This window comes from Myotis myotis, unplaced genomic scaffold (genome assembly GCF_014108235.1).
Source record: "Myotis myotis isolate mMyoMyo1 unplaced genomic scaffold, mMyoMyo1.p scaffold_m19_p_1, whole genome shotgun sequence".
NCBI classification, from domain to species: Eukaryota; Metazoa; Chordata; class Mammalia; order Chiroptera; family Vespertilionidae; genus Myotis; species Myotis myotis.
The window spans coordinates 48,445,901-48,464,721 of NW_023416313.1; the positions used below are offsets into that span (position 1 = coordinate 48,445,901).

Genomic DNA, 18,821 nt, shown 5'->3' on the forward strand with positions numbered 1-18,821 from the left:
AACTTCAGATCCCAGTGAGGAAGGACTGTAACGCCATCCCACCCCAGTCCCAGTGCACTACCCAACTGTCCACACCTTCCTTCACAGGCAAAGCCGCCCCTGCCCCACTGCACCTTCCTCGTGTTCTCATTCCCTGCCCCACCTTGAAAAAAGAAACAGGAGGAGGAGAAGGGGAATTCCAGTTCAGTTTAAACAGAACTCAGTAGGAAATGACATTTGTTTTCACAAGGAGGAAATTAAGCCTTTTCTGTTACCATTTAAAGCTGTGCTAATGTTGGCTCAGCCACCCCCTCATATGTTCAAACTATAATGCCCTGAGGTGTGGAACTTCCCAGGGTGAGGTTCCCCACTGCTTCTGAAAGTGGCAGGTGCTGTGGAGGTGACAGGGAGCTCAGGACACAAGACATCCTAAGTGAGGGGCCTGATAAAGGTCTTCCGGTTCCAGAGGACCTTTGCTACCAAGGCTGGCAGCCTCTGGGGAAAGCTAGTGGGTGGCAGAATAGTTAACAGGATGGTCCAAAGTATAATCCATTTTACCTGACATGTTTGGGTCTCATGTTGGCCAGCACCAACCCTCAGAAGTGCCCCTTTTCTCAGCTTCCCTCCAGGACCCGTCAGGTAGAAAATCACCTGCTGATTACGTGTAGCTCTGGTCACACGGGCTATCCCTGAACAAGAAAAGGTGGCCTTAAAGAACCCCATTTGAAGACCATGGTTACACTAGACAGCTACCAGTCACATCGAGGAGAAGCAGGTCACTCTGTCACTTGCTGTTTTTTAAAAGAAAGAACTGCACTTGATTTGGGAAACTGCCTGGTTTATCTTTAGAAAAAGGTGGTATATAAATAAATTCAGTAAATCACAGCGTTGGAGGAAATCCAACTGCTCAGAGTTAGGGAAGAGAGTTTGAGAAAGGTCAAACCTACAATTTCCTATATTAAACTATCCCTGGGGCAAGAAAGAAGAGTTATGGGGAAATCAACTACATCCCACTTTTTTAAAGGGGGTGAATTAAATGAAAAGGTCTATTTTTAAAATTTCTCTTAATTGCAATCACTGTATCTTTTTGAAACTTGAAATACTCCCAACACCTTACCTTGTAGTAATACTTCCTCTCATATGCTCTTAAAAATGCTGTCAATAGGCTTCCATGACCATGGAATTGTTCTCATTTCAGTACAGTTTGGAGGCCCAGAAGCTAAGCATAGCCTTTCAAAGTAGGAGTGGAGGCTTTTCATAAGGAGATCTGACCTTGACCTTCATTTGATCTGGTCCGCACATTCGGGCATTTAGTGCCATAATTCTGTCTTTACAATTGTTTAAAAAAAAAAGGGGGGGGAAATGTATTGATGGTTATGCTAATCATGCTCTATAGATTCCGGGAGCAAGGAAATAGGCATGTAAGTGAGTGTCCAGAGGGCGGAAGTTCTGAGATGGTGCAATACAGTCTATCTGTGTGGACACACCCAGCTCTGGTCTTAGACTCTGTGTTAGCAATGAGCAACCTTGGCTCTCAGAGTCCTATTCATTTGCTGAAGTAGTGAATAATTTCCCAGTGGCCTGAAAGAGTAAGTGGGGTCCCTAATACCAGCATTCATGCCAGAAAGTCAATATAACTATAGGGGACAAGAGCTCAATTGATTCTTGGCACTTCCAAGGTGAAGTATATACATTATTAGTCCAAAGCTCACACAAAAAGAGTGTTGTGCTTCAAAGTAGTAATCTTTGGAAGCTGTCTGGTTATTCTTCCAAGGCTACATGCTCAAAGGGGTGGGTGGTGTGGTGGTGTGGTTTTTTTTTTTTTTAACTGCTCGTTAATGGTTGCCTTTGGAACCAGATTTCAAACTACACAATAAAACATTCATGTTACATTGTAATTGCACCAGATTAATTCTACAAACAAAAAATACTGTTACCTACCAGACTTGACCTTGTTTTTATACCAAGCTTGACTTTTTTCTCTACGAAATCAAATTCACCTTCCAGGATGAAAACGGGACATACTTCCCAAAGAGGAATTTTTTGAAAGGCTTTGATTAGATGGCATCATTAAGATCTGTGCCTCTCCTACCAAGACGACCCTTTTGAAGCGGACACTACTAATACAACTGTGTGATTCTGGTTTATTTAAAAACCAACCCCATTACTTTGTAGTAACCCTTCAACAAGACATCCCAAGCCTCCCAATATTTTGCCAATGATAGAAAGAGGAACCAGAGCTTATCAAAGAACAAAGTAAGATTTCAGGGTATTTTAAATCCCCTACCTCTGTAAACAGCAGCTGCAGCATTACAGATTAGTGTCCTTTTTAAAAAGATAATCAAGTATTACCGTGGGCTGTTCTCTGATCTCCAGGCCTGCAAAAAGGTCTTACTAAATACTGATCATTTCCCAAAATCTCACATAGCTTGAAAAGCATTCTGGAAATAGAATTAAGACCCTGGATTTCGTTCCAGCTCTGACTTCTCTGCGAAAGGATCTGGAGTGAACCCCCTTCCTCATCATCTCTCTGTGCCTTTCCTCCTTCACAGGCAGCATCGCCGCCATCACAGTGACCGTCATTGCCGTGGTGTTGCTGGTGTTTGGAGTTGCAGCTTATCTGAAGATCAGGTGAGAGGCACTACTGTCCTTCTTTTTTTAAATTTATTTTTATTGTTGAAAGTTTTACAGATGTCCCCCTCCCCCCCATTAACTCCTTCCTCCCCACTTCTGCCCCCTTCCCCAGGCCTTCACTGCACTAATGTCTGTGTCCATGGATTATGTATATATGTATATAAATTCTTTGGTTAATCCTGCCCCCCCCCCCCCACCACCACCACCACCCACACCCACTTCCCTCTGAGAATCATCAGTCTGTTGTGTGCTTCCATGTCTCTGGCTCTATTTTGTTTGTCAGTTTATTTTGTTCATTAGATTCCACATGAGTGAGATCATGTGCTACTTGTCTTTCTCTGACTGGCTTATTTCACTTTGCATAATACCCGCCAGGTCACTCCATGTTGTCACGTACCTTACTCTTCTTTATGAAGAAAGGGATCCCGTGTTGTTTGGCTCCAGGCAGAGGGTTGTTTTGCTAAATGCTTGTTTCTTAATAAGTGTCTTAGCTCTCAGATATATTGGCAGGGAAGTGAAAATGGCCAGTATACTCCACAGTGGACAGGAATAGATGGTACAGTATCGAATTTTGGCAAAGCAGAAGAAATCAGCTGAAATACACAGCATGATGATGTAATGGAACAAGAATGAACCTGGAATCAGGAGATGGAGGCCTCGCCTCTCTGCCCTTAACTCACCTCCTGACCCTGAGAGAAGAGCCACATGACCCCTGACCCTCAAGTTGTCTCACCTAGAAATGGGGCACAGCAGTGGGATCAATGGTTCCCAACTACTGAAGTTCTGAACACTGGATGCATGCCCAGTCTGTAAGGAAGTTTTCACTGTCCTAAAGCAAAATGCTGAAAATACAAGGAAAATGTGGCATTTTCTATAAAAATTGTTTTTTCCCCCCTGAGATTATGTCCTTATGTTTTTGGTTTTAAAATATCTTTTGTTATGAAATGAAGGTGATCACAGATGGTAGCTGAGTTTTTACTCTTTTTAGCTAAATAGAAAGTTACAAAACTGTCAGCCCCCACTTTTGTGGTCTATTTGCTCTGTGAAATCCCAAAATCTCAAAACCACATTACTCTCGCTGAATGTCCTTGCAGCTGTCCAATGCCCAATGGCAAGGGCCAGTCTTATTTGCCAGTCTGTGCAGTGCCCATCAAAAGGCACAGAAGGACACGGCCTCCATGTGAACACAGCCACTCCTCGACAACAGCCAGAGCCATCTTTCCCGGAGCCCCTCTGGCCCCGTCACTCCCTCCCCTAAAAGCCCCCAGGGGCTTCCCGGGCACTTAGAATTCAATCCAAGCCCCTCAGGTTGGCCCTTGAGCTCATTCATGGACCACGGCTGCCTCCCTCTTCTCTCTCAGCACATCTGTCTTTCCTTTTTGATCTCTGAGCTGCAGTCACACTGGCTTTCTGTCCAATGCTTACAGCGTGCCAGGTTCTTTTTCTCTCGGGGCCCTTGACGCTCCCTGGTCTCTCTCCCTGAAATCCTTGTCTCCCAGCAGCTTTGTCTTCCTCATGTGCAGCTTTCATGTCACCTCCTCCAGGAGACTCCCCTTCCAGTTTGGTTCCTGCTATTCGTTCTCTTATTTTTATCTGGCTGTTATCACTGCCTGTAATTTCATTTGCTTTTTATATATTTTTTTGTTTATTGTCTCCTTTTCCTGGCAAAAATGAAAGCTCCACAAGGACCCAGATTTTATCTGGGGGCTAGCGCTGGGCACAAAGAAGATGCCCAATAAACTGAAAAAGTGAACAAATGAGAATACACAGTCAGTCGGGCACTGTCGTGTGCACACGCCCGACTGACTTCTCTTCCCCACAGCCATGCTTCTTCCTTAGAGGCCTGTGCACACCCCGTCCTTCCCTCCTGTCCTGGTTCCCCAGGTGGAGCTCACATATTTAACTTCGCATCCCTCTGCACACATCACCTTTGCTGCCTTCTCTCCCGGCCCTCTCTCATCACCTCTAGTCACCCTGCCCTAAGCAAAGCCCACTAGTAGGGAACTCTCCCCTCCTCCTTCCCTTTTATCTCCTTCCACTTCTTGTTTTAAATGTGCACCAAATCAGTGTAATGATGGAATCAAGTATAAGAATGCCCTGTAATGTCACCTGTATTTAAGGTACAAAGAACAGGAAAGCCAGGTCTGGAAGAGAAATTGGAATCAAAGGCCAGCATTACCTGTGTTTAAAAGCCTTTATAAAAGCATCCTTAAGTCTCCTTCATATTAAAAAAAAGAAAATTTTTCTCTTCATTAAATCTGTATTTCCTTGAGCAGCAAACTTAATTTTATGAATTATATCTTACTGAATGGCACGCTTTTTTCACTGGTTTAATTACTAGTTTATTACTGCAGATACACTATATTTTAATTATAAGTTAAATTGGCTTTATGAACTAGTCTAGGCACCTCATTCCCACTTTATGGCAAAGTTTCTCTTTGTGTTGGGAGTGCTCATAAAAAAGGACCCCCGTATTGATTTAGAGTCATTCTGGAATCACCATTGGTGAGTGTCTGAAGGGCTATGTCACCTGGAATAGGACCTCCACTGGAGTGTGGCTTGAAATAGAAATTCTTCCCTCTTGCCACACACTTGCCGAAAAATGATGTTGAAATAACCCAAGGAAGGACTCTTCTTCTTGAATTCAGGCAAGAATTCAAATTGACCATCTCAAACCTCCCACCCATTACAGACAGGCAGCCTAGAACAGTGATGAAGAATTCAAACTCCACAGCAGGGAGAGCTCGCTTTAAATCCCAGCTCTACCACTTTGGAGCAGGTTCTAGTGTGACCTGAGCGTGTTATGGAGCTTCACTCACCCTCACTTCCCTCCCATGTAAAACAAGGGCCTTAATTTTAACTCCTTGCTAGCATTGCTGGGAGGATTATTGGATAATGCTTCCCAAGGACATAGCCCTGCCACCACCACCACCATCATCATCATCATCACTAAGTGATCAACTGGAAGGGACCCCAACACTAGGACAGTTGCTTGATGATAGTTCTGAGTATTAGCCATGTGCCAGGCACCCTTCTGAGCCTGGGAGCGGGGGATCACATCCGTGATGAAACACAGTCCTGCCACCACAGAAATTACTGTGTTTGGAACATTTTTGTTAGCAGGCCATTTAAATGGGTTCTAATGAGCACTGGTTAAAATTGTATAACATTTTATTTTAAAGATTTAAATATTTTCTCAAGGTATTCTCAGCACTAGACAAATGTGGTGAGTGGTTACATTGGATCAGTCATGGTTGCTCTCCCCAAGATAGATCCTCCCAAATGTAGAAAGGCCCCCAGTGGCAGAAGGTTGCTGTTTACCTTTGGCACTGCAAACTTCAGGATGAATAAAGTGATCCGATCTCTGCTTAGAAACCCCCTAAGGAAAACCCCATTCTGCTGCTCTGTTAATTATTTGGGCAAAATAACATAAGGAGGTTAATAACTGTCATGAATCTTAAGGCTGTGCTAAAACCCTTTCAAGTGTTGTTTTGCCAGATTCTTGGAAAGACCTGCTAATCATTCATCAAAAATACATTTGGCTCAATTGACCGACGTGTGTGCGCGTGCTTGCATACATGTGTCTACCTAAGGCTGGGTTTTTCTTTGGCTGGAAATTTAGTTTATTTTTATCATCCCAGATATCTGAGAACAATAACATGGCAAGAAGTCTGCTGTCTGTGGTCGTTTAGCTCACTTGGCTGGAGTAGCAAGTGACTGAAATATCAACCCATGAGGGAACCATTAGCTTCTGGCCTGAAACGCAGGCTATGTCCCTGCAAATGCAAAAGAAGAGTCTACTTGAGAAAGCAGCAGCCTCACAACCAGAAAAAGGGCGCCCCCTGCAAGCTCTGGTACCAGGATCTTAGTAGTTTCACCTTTCTTCCAAGTTCTACTTGCCTCTGAAAGCATCAGTAAACTCATTAGCCATCTGTTTTCTCACTCCGATTCTTTGGGGACCGTAACCCCTAGTTTTGTCACAGTGTCCCCTGCTGGAGAGCCACATATCTCTGAGACCTAAGTCACTTTTGGATGCGGGTCCTAGAAATGAACTTCCCTGCACCTTCCAGGGCTCTTCTCCATTATCTCCGCCACCCCCCCCCCCCCCCCCGCACCCCGTTGTAGCCAGCAGCAGTGTGGTATGTATGAAAGGAGAAATGTGGACTTGGTGGTCAGGTTCTATTACCATTTAAGCAAATTATAATCTCCCTGATCTTTAATATTTTCATCTGTAAAAATAGAGGTAATATCTATCTTTCAAGCTTGTTTTGAAGATGAAGTAATAAATGGAGAGTACTGGGAGAGACCAGATAGCATGGTGGTTAAGGACATGCACCCCAGGGCAAGTCTATGCATCCTTCTGTGCGCAGTTTCTTCCTTTGTAAAATGGAACTATAGTCATACCTAACTTGGGCCTGTTAAAGATTAAATTGGGATACAGATAAACATACAGTGCCCGGGTATGAGATGAGAGCGATGGGAGGACTAACCACTGTCATTGCCATTGTTGTTAAAGCAATGCTTACTCAGGAGCTTAGCAAAATGATAACTTCCAGGAGTCCCATTTGGTAGGCATCAGGGACCAAAGGAGAAGGGGGTGCTAGGAGGAGGAGGAGGTGGCCCAGGAGCTCTGTTTTCTAATATTGCATTTTGGCAGTTTGAATTGTGCTCCTTCTAAATGCCCGGGAAGTTGCATCCGTGTCATGTTCACAAATAGAAACTACCTCGGAGCACTCTTTATTCCAGGGCTTGTTTGCAACTTTAAAAGAAAGCAGAGGCTTTGCCTGCCTCTTGCAGAAGGGTGTCTTTAATTAGTGATGATTGAAGAATGAAGTAAGTCGGTTTTGTTTAGTTTAAATTGGCTCAAAACCGGTCGGCCACGAGATAATCCCCTGCGCAAGAGACCGTATCTGCTATCGCCAGCAACGTGGATGCTGCTATAATTAGGTGTGCTGGCAACCCAGACAGACAAGACGGCTGTTCCCTTCACAGAAATAAATGTGGTATTGATTTATAGACACAACAGGGCCTCGCTCTGAAGGCATCTTGTTAGAAGTCACCTGTTTTGCTTTAAGTCTCCTGGTGATTATATTTTATAGAACTGGATTCTTTCTGGTTGTTGTTAGGTTTAAAGAGGTAGGCCCAGCCAGTCACAAAGCCTAGGATCTTCTAGAATTTGTGATCTACAGGTTGCCTTTTCCAGTTCAGCTTTGGCATTCTGAACGTCTAGGTGACTTGATTCTCTACCTCAGCCTTTAATGTGCATAGGAATCAATGGGAAAGTTTATTAAAAACACAGTTTCCCGGGTCTCAGCCCCACAGGGTCTACTTCAGTAGGTTGGGGTGGGGCCTGTGCACCGGCCTTTCTCACCAGCTCACAGGCGGTGCTAATGCTGCTGGTCTGATGACCGTATTTTAACTAAGCCTGCTCTACCTTCATCTCCCAGCACCCCAAACACACACTTTGCTCTAGAGCAGCGGTTCTCAACCTGTGGGTCGCGGCCCCTTTGGGGGTAGAATGACCCTTTCACAGGGGTCGCCTAAGACCATCGGAAAACACATATATAATTACATATTGTTTTTGTGATTAATCACTATGCTTTAATTGTGTTCAATTTGTAACAATGAAATTGGGGGTCACCACAACATGAGGAACTATATTAAAGGGTCGCGGCATTAGGAAGGTTGAGAACCACTGCTCTAGAGTTTCCCAAATGAATTGCCCTGCTGTTTCATGCCCCTGCTACTTAGAACATGCTGAGCCCTCTGTCGGAGGTATTTGGTCCACCTTTTGCTTATCTGGCTGATTCCAAGTTGTCTAGCTCTAAAGGGACCCCCTCCAGGAGCCTCATCCCCACCTCTCCACGGGAAGTTCCTTGCAGCATGCACCTCCTTCGTACCACTCAGGTCCCTGTCCTGGAATCTGTCTCCACCAGTCTCCTCCAGCAGAAGGAGATAAAGGCCCCGGCAGTACCTGGCATATAATAGTTGCTTTATAAACATTGTTGCCTGAGTGAATGATTCTGGGCAGGAAAGTTTAGGGGAAGCAGGATTTGTTTTCTTCAAGTCAGGAGAAACGAGATTTAGAGGAGGGGAAGCCATGGGAACCTGTTAAACCTCACACTTGCGCTAGTTACCCGTGACTCTGAACTTGTTTACAGATGGACAGGTGTTCTAATGTGCAGGCCTTTTTTAATGAGTGTCTGCCAGCATGATATCTGCAGATAATTTTTAAAAATAAAATAGACAAATTTTATCTGTCCCTTCAAAGTAAATGTGGCTATTTAAAGATTAGTTTGAAAGTAACTGCTTTTTAAGAGAAATCCAGACTATGTACAGAGCATTTGAAAATGATATTTAGAAATGTTTCTATTATTGGGATTTTGGTAATAAGAAGATGAAACTGATAGAATTCCTGAATTATGATACTCATTCTGCCATCAACTTGCTTTGTAACTGTGGGCTAATAAAATCACCTCGAATGGTTACAGTTTTCTTGGCTTCAAAATCGTAGCTCACAATTCTTAGTTTTGACAAATGTGCCATGGTTATGTAAGATGTTACATCAAGGGAAGCTGGGTGAAAGGCTTATGGGACTTTATCTTTGTAATTTTTCCGTAACTCTAACATCATTCCAATATTACAAGTTTATTTCTTTAATTATATTCCAGTAGCTACCTCACAGATGTGTTGTCTGCTCCTGCCCCAGAGCCTTTGCACTTGCTGTTCTCTCTGCCTGTAGGGTATATCTCAGGCATCTGTGTGGCTCATCCACATCTCCTTTATATGTCTGCTCAAATGTCATCTTAGTGAGACTTTCTTTGATCGCCATATTCAAAATTATAATGCCCACCTCCCATTTGGAATTCCTCACTTCCCCTTCCCTGATTTTCCTCCATTGCATTTATTACCATATACCTTCTTATTTTTCATGTCTTATTTTATTGTGTCTGCCCCACTAGAATGTAAGCTCCCTTGGGACAGGGAGTTTGGTCTTTTAATTCACTGAAGGATCCCCCAGACCTCATAATAGAGACTGATAGATGGTAGGTTTTCATTGAATAGTTAACTAAAAGGAGCCAGGCAGAAAAATGACAGAGAATGAAAGCCACCAATGGAAACAAAAAGGGGAGACAGTGACAGCTGCACCAATCTAGCTTTGCTAATGAATGATAAGAATCTACGGCTTAATTACTAATGACTAATGAGATGCAAGTTCAGCTATGTTTTCACAGCATTGAACCATGTCTTCTTCATCTATATATCTCTCCTTCTCAGCACATAATAAGCACTAATTATTGAATGGCAAGACTCGCTTGACTAAAGAGGAGAGGAAAGGTAATAAAGGAGCCTTGATGAGGAACTGGGGTTGACTTTTATAAAAGAGAAGGTGTTTTCTAAAATATGTTTGTTTCAGCGCAAAGAAAGTAAAACCTCATTCATCTTCTAAGACAAATGAGCTCCATTAAGTATTGAGGCTACAGCTATCTTACAATAGGTTCCATTTGTATGTGTGGAGAAGGCCTCAAACCACAGTGTCACTATCACATGTACCAGTTGTCATCAACAGGGACTCCCTGATTGGGAGGGGGGCGACGGGGGAGGACTGCTTTCTCTTGGCGCAAAGCCACTTGAGAAGGAAGCAACGAGGCCAGGACTTAACACAAATCATGCCCTGTTTCGTCCCCTCGGGTTCTGCTCTGAGCTAACAAAGCCATAATACAGTAGAATAACGCTGCCAGTAAGCGCAGCACCATGGATTAGCCAGACTATAAGCACCGTGCGGAGTGCTTTAAAGCCATGTCATCGCATGGGAGGAATTTAGCTGTGATTCTCTTTCCTCTTCCTATTTTTAAGGTCAAAATGGTGGCTTTCACCCTTTATTAAATTCTTTAATAAGATGTTTTTACTTTGCCGCAGTTATATTGCACAATGAATTGCCACAGGCCATACAACTCCCTGCTGGCATTGACCAAGCAACCTCCATATATACTATTTATGTGCTACTGCATGTATGCAGTTATCATCAAATATTTATAAAAGAACCACTGCATCAAGAGCAACATATTGGATGTTCAGAAAATAAGAAGAAATACAAGACACAGTCTGCCCCCCAAGAGGTTTATCATTTAAGGGGAGCCAAGGCACAGCTAATGGAAACAGCTCTGCTGGGCTGGTGCCAGCCTTCACTGAGAGATTAAGTAAACAAAGCCACTTGGACCTGGCGATGATGTCATTCTTTCAGGTTGCTATTCAGATTGAAATTAGATGAGGCAGTGTTGTGTTAACAGAACGAGGAGACCTAGGTTTTAGTACCAGCTCTGCCATTAAATCAAGTGGACAAAGTTGTCTAGATTCCCTGAGCACCGCGTTCCTAAATTTGGGAATTGGGAGTATTTTCACCTCTAGGCTCCGTAAATAAAAACCTCCTCCATTACCATCTAAAACAGGCCATGATTTAAGAAGTTTTGACCTAGAGAGATCGTTTAAAGTGATCATGAATTATTCTCCCCTTATCACACACACATACACATGTGTTTGTCTATCTCTATATATAGTAGGATTTCAACAAACCTGGCTTGAATCCCAGCACACCCAATTCTTCTTGCTTAGCTCATTAATATATTAAATAAGCCTTACCAGTTCAGTACATTCCCAAATATGGTTTATCTAATCTCTTACTTTGCCACCATCATTTATCAGTATTTTTCTCAACACACTATTCAATCCAATGAGAAGGCTAAGAAAAATGAAAGATCTATCTATTCCTTTATTTTGCTACTGTCTTGTGTGTGCAGTAAATTCTCTTCTAACACAGCAGATTCAGGTGCAGTTCTGATCAAATAGTCTTACCTAAAATAGCCATTATCAGTAAAACCTGATAACCAGAAGGTTTTTAATCCTCTAACCTCACTCCAGCATGATAATAATTTTTAAAAATTCAAATAATAATATAAGAAGCTGGTTTTATAACTGTGCCTGGGGCATAGTTTCAAGAGTTCCTGGTGGGAGGGAGACTCTCTTTTCACTCAATGTCTTTTATTTTATTTTTATTTTTTACTTTTTATAGATATGCCATGGGCTTGTGTAACTTTCATTATAATAAAAATTAAAAAGCAATATTGGCCAGCACTTATTGTGTATTTACTATGTGCCAGGCCTTTTATATGCATTACCTCATTTAGTCCTCCCAACAACTCTAACACAAATTTTTTAAAGTTTTTCCATTTTATGGATGAAGAAACAGGGGGTTAAAAACACATTCAAGAACATACATCCATTGGCCCTACTGACATCTTAAGGGAATAAAAGTATATGATAGAAATAAACATGGTGTGAGAAGTTAATTTACCATACAAAGGTGAGACAGGAATGCCCTATCAATAAAGGAGCATGTTTAGTAGGTAGATGTTGGCCAGCCTTGCAACACCAAGTCATGCTGAAATTTAGGCTCGGCTCCAGTCTTATAATCCCCAGGTTTCCACTTGCCCATGCTACAGCTTCCATTTCTCAACCATCTTGTTAAAAAGTATTTGATTGGAATTGGAGGTTTCAAATGTGGGGGGAATGTTGGGGATGGATGCTCATTTATTCAGTCAAATGAGAAGATCAGATCTCTTTCTTTCTCACACCCACAGAAATGAATGTGGACCTTTAGAGAAACCAGCACATCAGGGTGTGGTTCTTTACAACAGATCAACTCTTTTCAAATACCTGGCAGATGGAAGTAGGCTACAGAAAGTAACAACAATTATTTTAGCAACAAATAAAAGTATAGCACATTCTTGTTGTGCTTCTCAGACTGTATTTTCATTTTGTTTAATTTTTATATCTAGCTCAGACTGGGCATGTTTATCTGTACTATATATAGCATAGCTGATTTCCAAAGGCAAGGTGTAATAATTCACACGCTAGCACAAACCTCAGAGGCACCACCTGCTCCTTTTGTAATATTTTCCCAATCCTGTCATTAGTTTTAGTCTTAAAATTACTATAATTCTTTCCAGGAAGCTCCCAATTTGTGAGATTGGCCTTGCAGGATGTATTTTTTCCCAATCACTATTTCTTCCACCAGCATTTATTAAGGACCTACTATGAGCCAGATATTCTTCTGGAAATAGAGCTAAGAACAAAGAAAATGGGCAAATAATCCATACTGATAGTCTAGTTAAGGGAGAGAGGCAACAACAAAATAGGTAAGTAAATTATATATTATGTTAGATGGTGATGAGATCTATGAGAAAAATGAAGAGGGGTGTGGGGGGGCGGGGAGCGGGAGAGAGTTGCAAGTTTAAATGGAGTTCTTAAGGAAGGCCTCACTGAGAAGATGATTTTTGTACAAAGACTTGAAGAAGAGGGAATGAGCCTGTGGTAATCTGGAGGACAACTGTTCCAAGCTGAGGGAACAGTGAGTGCAAAGGCCCTGAGGCAAGAGTATGCCAGGCATGAAGAGGAAGAGCAAGGAGACCAGCATGTTGGAGGAGAGGAAGCAAGAAAAACTGGAATAGTAGCTGATGTGCTCAGAAAAGTAACAAGAGCCAGATCTTGTAGGGCTTTGCAAACCATCGTAGGTGTTTTGTTTTGTTTTTATTGATTTCAGAGAGAGGAAGGGAGAGGGAGAGAGAGATAGAAACATCAATGATGAGAGAGAATCATTGATTGGCTGCCTCCTTTTAGTCAAACCCGCAACATGGGCATGTGCCCTGACCGGGAATCGAATTGTGACCTCTTGGTTCATAGGTTGATGCTCAACCACCAAGCCACACCAGCCAGACTGCAAACCTTTCCAATGACTTTAGCTGACCTCAGTTTCTCATAGAAATAATATTAATTGTGGGACATATTCCCAGAATGACCCATCAGAGCCTGTTAAACCCATATTGCCATTGAACTAAGGTGCTAATCAGACTCTGGGAAGCTGAGATCAAAGCACTGAACTTAGATCCAGGAGGTAGGGGTTTGACTCATAGCTCAGTTGGGTGACCGAACATGTCAGTTAACATCTCTGAGCCCCATTCTTCTCCTTGGAGAAATAAGAATAACCAATATCTACCCCATGGCTTTATTCTGGGGATGAAGTAGAAACAAAACATAGACACACTTTGTAGACTGTAAAAACGCTATATAAATGTCAGGAGGGGTGGGAACATTCTTATTTCAGGGAAAATTAAGTCCAGGACCTAAGTCAAAATGCCAGGAATGCAACCTTCCCTTTTTCTCATTACTTCTTTTTAAATAGCCGTGGGAATGGACCTCTCCTTCTCAGCACTGGAGGTCAAGGAGAGAGTCAGGACCCTGCTGATCTCAACAGAAGGCGCCATCTGGGCTCCCAGTGGATCAGTCGTAACTCACAGGGTGTCTGTAGACTGGGACCTCCATGGTTGTTAGGTCTGTTGCCAAGGGGTCATCCTAGCGAAGAACCATGGCTTCCCTCCAGCGGCCCTGTGAGCCTCCCCAGCTCAGGCTGCCAGGCATTAGGCTGTCCTCAGATGGGCAACTTCTCCCAATAACCACAACCTCTTCTCCTTTCCACCAGGCATTCCTCCTACGGAAGGCTTCTGGATGACCACGACTACGGGTCCTGGGGAAACTACAACAATCCTCTGTACGACGACTCCTAACAGAGGAAGATGGCCTGGGAAGAGGGATAACTCTTTATTTATAAGTGCTTATCCAGTAGAATTGATAACAAGTACCTGACGCGCATTGAGCGACAATCTTAAGCCCTGTCTTATTGGTTTGGTTGTTTCATTTTCCTCCCTCTCCTTTGGCTGCTACAACTTCCCCTTTTTGGTACCAAAAGAACCATTATTTAATAGTGTGTGGAGGCTGATTTGCAGCTGAAATGGGCCAACCTTCAACGCCAGGCCAGACCACCATGATGGAAGCTTCTGCACCCGCCACCACAGGACCCACTGTGAGGACTGGGGACGAGGAATCCAAGCATTTTGTTGGGAGTTACTTTTAGAGGAGCTTTTGTTTGTGGTATTTCTTAAACTTTTATCTAGAAAATGTCATGAAATCTCAATCAGTGAAAAAGAAATGAGTAGTGGGAGGATCTGACCCTGCAGGTGAGAAAGCAGGGATTTCTCAGATTCCTTCCTAATCTCTGTTTATCTGGCTGTATCTGACAGGACCCCTGCTTGGCTCTACTGGCTGCATCCCAACTTCTTACTAGTAGCTGCCTAAATAATGAAAGAGGAAACTAGAAAGTGCCCCCGAGGAGACCAGCAGGCAGAGGGGCCGAGTGGCAGGTTGCTGTCAGATCTCAGCACACCTTCTACCTGTTCTCCCCTCCAGGCCACCATCATCTCTGCTAAGGATGCCTGTCCTAGTCATCAGCAGCCGGGGTCACAGCCCAGGAGCTTTTATGGAGTTGTGTTTCCCCAGGAGCTGAGCTTAGTTAGAGAAGAGAAAGGGAGAGGCGTGTGGAGGAAGTGTACAGTGGAGGCAGTGGCGGAGGGAGGGAGCCGACATGCACTGAGTACCTCATTAGGTAAAGTGGGAATCAGCTCTCAATAACGGTCAGAGGCACCCACTGCTTGGAGGAGCCCAGAGATTCCTTGCTTTATGCCCATCAAGCAGCTGGTTCACTGCTAACTGTCTGTTGGATAATGACTGTAAACTGCGTAAGAAAAAGAACTTTAAGACACTATCTGCAATGCTCCGTGAGGCATTTTCATAGGAAACAGATACGGTGATTAATCCATTTATTACTCCCATACACTTATCTTACTAATTCTGCCCTCTAATAAATCAAGACCCTGGGTAGATAGTCTTAAAATCCTGCATAATAAATTTTGAGAAAGAACGGGTCATTTTTGCAGGTATCCATTTATTGCAGTGGTTCTCAACCAGCAAGACAGTTTTGCACCACCACGCCCCAGGAGGTTGCTGGGGGGAACATATGAAGATGTCTGGTGACAGTTTTGATTATCACAATTTAGGGGTGCTAATTAGTCAGTAGAGCCATGGGTGCGCTAAACATCCTAAGATGCACAGAAGAGCCTACCACGACAAAGAATTATTTGGCCCAAAGTGTCAATAGTGCTGAGTTCGAGAATCCCTAATTTATTGCAGTGCCCAGCGTAACAGAACAGGGCACTCACAGATTTTTAATTAAATAAAATGATTTGTTAAGTTTTTCTCTCAAAAGTGTTTAATTTGCTAGCTGATGGGTTGTTTTGAGCATGCCAGTTGCCTCTATTTGTTTGTGTGTTCTTGATAGCTTTATCTCATGGCTATAACTGCCTCCTACAACACATATTAGCAACCGGCATCTAAGGTCCTGATTTCATGGAGGAGAAAATATACATTGGGTCCCATTTCAAAATATGTTATATTGTCTAGAAATGTCATAAAGAGCTTGACACTGGTTGACTTTTATTTCTAAACTTGGACCTGCTGCCATGACTCTGTTAGTTTCCAGAAACTTGACCCTCAGCTCATCTTGTCACTTGTTGTGACCAGTAAAGTACTGGCCTATAAACCACCAGTGCCAGCCGGTCCTAAAACCCTCTGGTGTCATAGACACTGGGAGCCGGGCCATGTCCACAAACCTGCCATCCCACACTCTAAAAAGAATTTATTCCTAAGCTCCTTAGGCACCAAAGGAGAATGAGCAACCTCCAGGGGAATTTTTAAAAAGGAGTGGGTAATAAGGAGTGGAATTCTGATATCTCAGATTATTTAAAGCAAAAAAAAAATTGTTTAAAGTGGACATTCTCAGAAAAATGGGCAGGAATGGCCAACCATGACCCCTCCAGCAACACTTGGCCTGAACAACTGTCCCTCTTCCCCACCCTCATTCCTTGCCTAGGCTTTCATTTTGGCAAAAGACGATTCAATGAAATCAGAACATTCCATTTTTTTCTCTCCCTCAGTCAAAAGCATTCTGACAAAGTGTTCAGGAAACACCTTGTAGAGGTGTGCACTTCTGGACACTGCTTTCGTCATAGACACTGGATCAGAGGAGCCCGCCTCTTGCCAAGGAATTCTGACCAATATAAGCCATGGACTCAGCCAGCATCTTTCCTTACCGAGGCTGTGATTGTGCAAGAGCAGTTGATGTGTTTGTTGTTCTTATTAACTTCCAAACCCTTACAGAAAAGAGGGGGTCGTGGAGTTAAAGCAGATCTCAACCAGCAGGCAGTTTTACACCTCCCCCAAGGTGACAGCTTCCCATAAAAACTCACTCCTTGTGATGTTAGTTTAAAATACCAATGAGACAAACCTTATTTTGCCAAATGCATTTTTTTTCTATTTTTGAGTTGGCCAAAGGATTTTAGCAACTGAATTCAACAAACTTGCTACACACACACACACACACACACACACACGAAATATATGGATAATTGACGACCTTTACCTCAGGGAGAGTCTGTCCAGCTCTACCCAAGGGAAATGGCTCCATCGGATCTAAACAACCACATACCATTCAGGGACAGGAATAGTCCAAGCATTAGAGGAATGTCAGAGCAGGAGGGAGGCAAGCAGCCTCTTCTAGACTGTAGCTTGTAAATGATGGGATAATGAGAGCCAACGTTGTTTTCTTTACTCATGGCCCCAGTGAAGTCTCCTGCTCTCTGGATGTCTGTGTCGTCACTTCTTAAATGGGGGTGATGCTTTCATGTTGACCTCACCCCATGCTACCTCACAAATGTGTTGTGAGGACTAATGAAATCATGTCTACAGTGTTTTCAGTTTCTGCAGAGGAATATTTATAGACATTTTAAGTATTATATAGACATATAAGTGATCTCAGTTCCTTGTTTGTTGTTATACTGGTGTGTTGTTTTTACTTAAATCTTTTACTTATAACATGACAGCTGTATTGTAGCCACATCAGACAGCTCTTACAGCTTCAGGCTACCGCCCAGTGCAGCGACTGACTGAGGGTTAATCACGCCTGGAACCACAAAGGTTAGTTTCCATCTGCAGATGAAGAATGGTTGAGACATATTCTCACAGACTGTTGAGTTAGGATCCAGGAGGTTAGGGTAGGACAATATGGATACCTGAGCACTAACAGCAATAGACCTCTAGCCTTTGCCATGCTGGGGTCATCTGGGTTCTTTGTGGAGTTGATTTTGGTTTGATATCATCTGTTTTCCCTTCATCTTGCTTGCAAGGGTGCATGGTTCAAACCCTTGCATCTGAGAAATGAATTTTGCAACTGGGCTAGATGCTAATTTGCACGTTGATTCACCTTCTTTGCCTTTAACCTTTTTTTTGGCAAATGAATGTACCATTTCAACTTTGATTTTAAAGTGCTAGTTGATATTGGTAATAAGTGCTAACCAAGAGACCAGTGCCGGATTGCTTTCTTAGGGTGAGTTAGCCAACATCATTTAAAGATGCGAAGACCTGCAACTTCTTTGATATTGGATGTAATTGTATCTACATTTGTTGTAAGACTTATTGTATACCAATTATATAAATTAAAGGTGTTAAAAGCTTGTGTCTGACAATGGTGATTCACATTTTGATATGTTTTATTACTCAAGCAATTCAGTTGATATGCCCAATATTGCTTATATTAAGTAGCTCTTGCTTGCTCTTATAGAAAATTTATTCCACATCAATAAATACTATTTTCTACAGTGCAGAGAGGTATCTTTGATTTTGAAAAAGAATTGAAGAATGTCCGTAATAAAGCAACTTTCCAAGCAGTAATTTTACTGTTAACTATATACCAGGCCTTATACTAAAACAGATGTAAAAAAAAAAAAAACCAACTTTGATTCAATAAATATATGGTGATGCATAATCAAGTCACATAAAAGCATATTGGCAGCAGTAGTACATTTGATAATACTTGGTTCATTCTCTTTCAAAAAATTACATTTAGCGTACCCATCTTTATCGGAAAGGTAAATGCAAGTAATATCAATCATCCAAAACATAATTTCAACCCTAAGAAGCTAAGCAAAGATTATTCTGGTTCTAAAGAAAAGAGCAACACCAAACCTGTAAGAGGTCTCATCTCTTCTCTTGAAGTACCTAACCTTTGGAAAATGCAGAATGGACATTTACTGCACTAAAGCAGCATTAATCAATTTGAGCAAACAAATAATTGCATTTCTATTTTAAGCAAGACACTGAGTATTTGGCTATTTTAAAAAATGATTCTAATTAATATTCATTACGGACTTTAGGTGCCTGTGGGCATTGTCTAATGTAACCTTTGCATTAGCTATAGTGGCCAT

The 18,821-nt window shown here is 42.5% G+C and overlaps 1 protein-coding gene across 1 annotated transcript in view; it reads left to right on the forward strand.

Annotated features, from left to right (window-relative positions):
- The window catches only part of PARM1 (prostate androgen-regulated mucin-like protein 1), a 100,161-nt gene extending 82,078 nt beyond the window's left edge, over positions 1–18,083 (forward strand). Inside the window, exons 3-4 of the mRNA XM_036336425.1 lie at positions 2,532–2,610; positions 14,150–18,083. Coding sequence (XP_036192318.1) covers positions 2,532–2,610; positions 14,150–14,234 — 164 coding nt within the window. The 3' untranslated portion in view covers positions 14,235–18,083. The remainder of the gene's footprint in view (positions 1–2,531; positions 2,611–14,149) is intronic.
- The last annotated feature ends 738 nt before the right edge of the window (positions 18,084–18,821 follow it).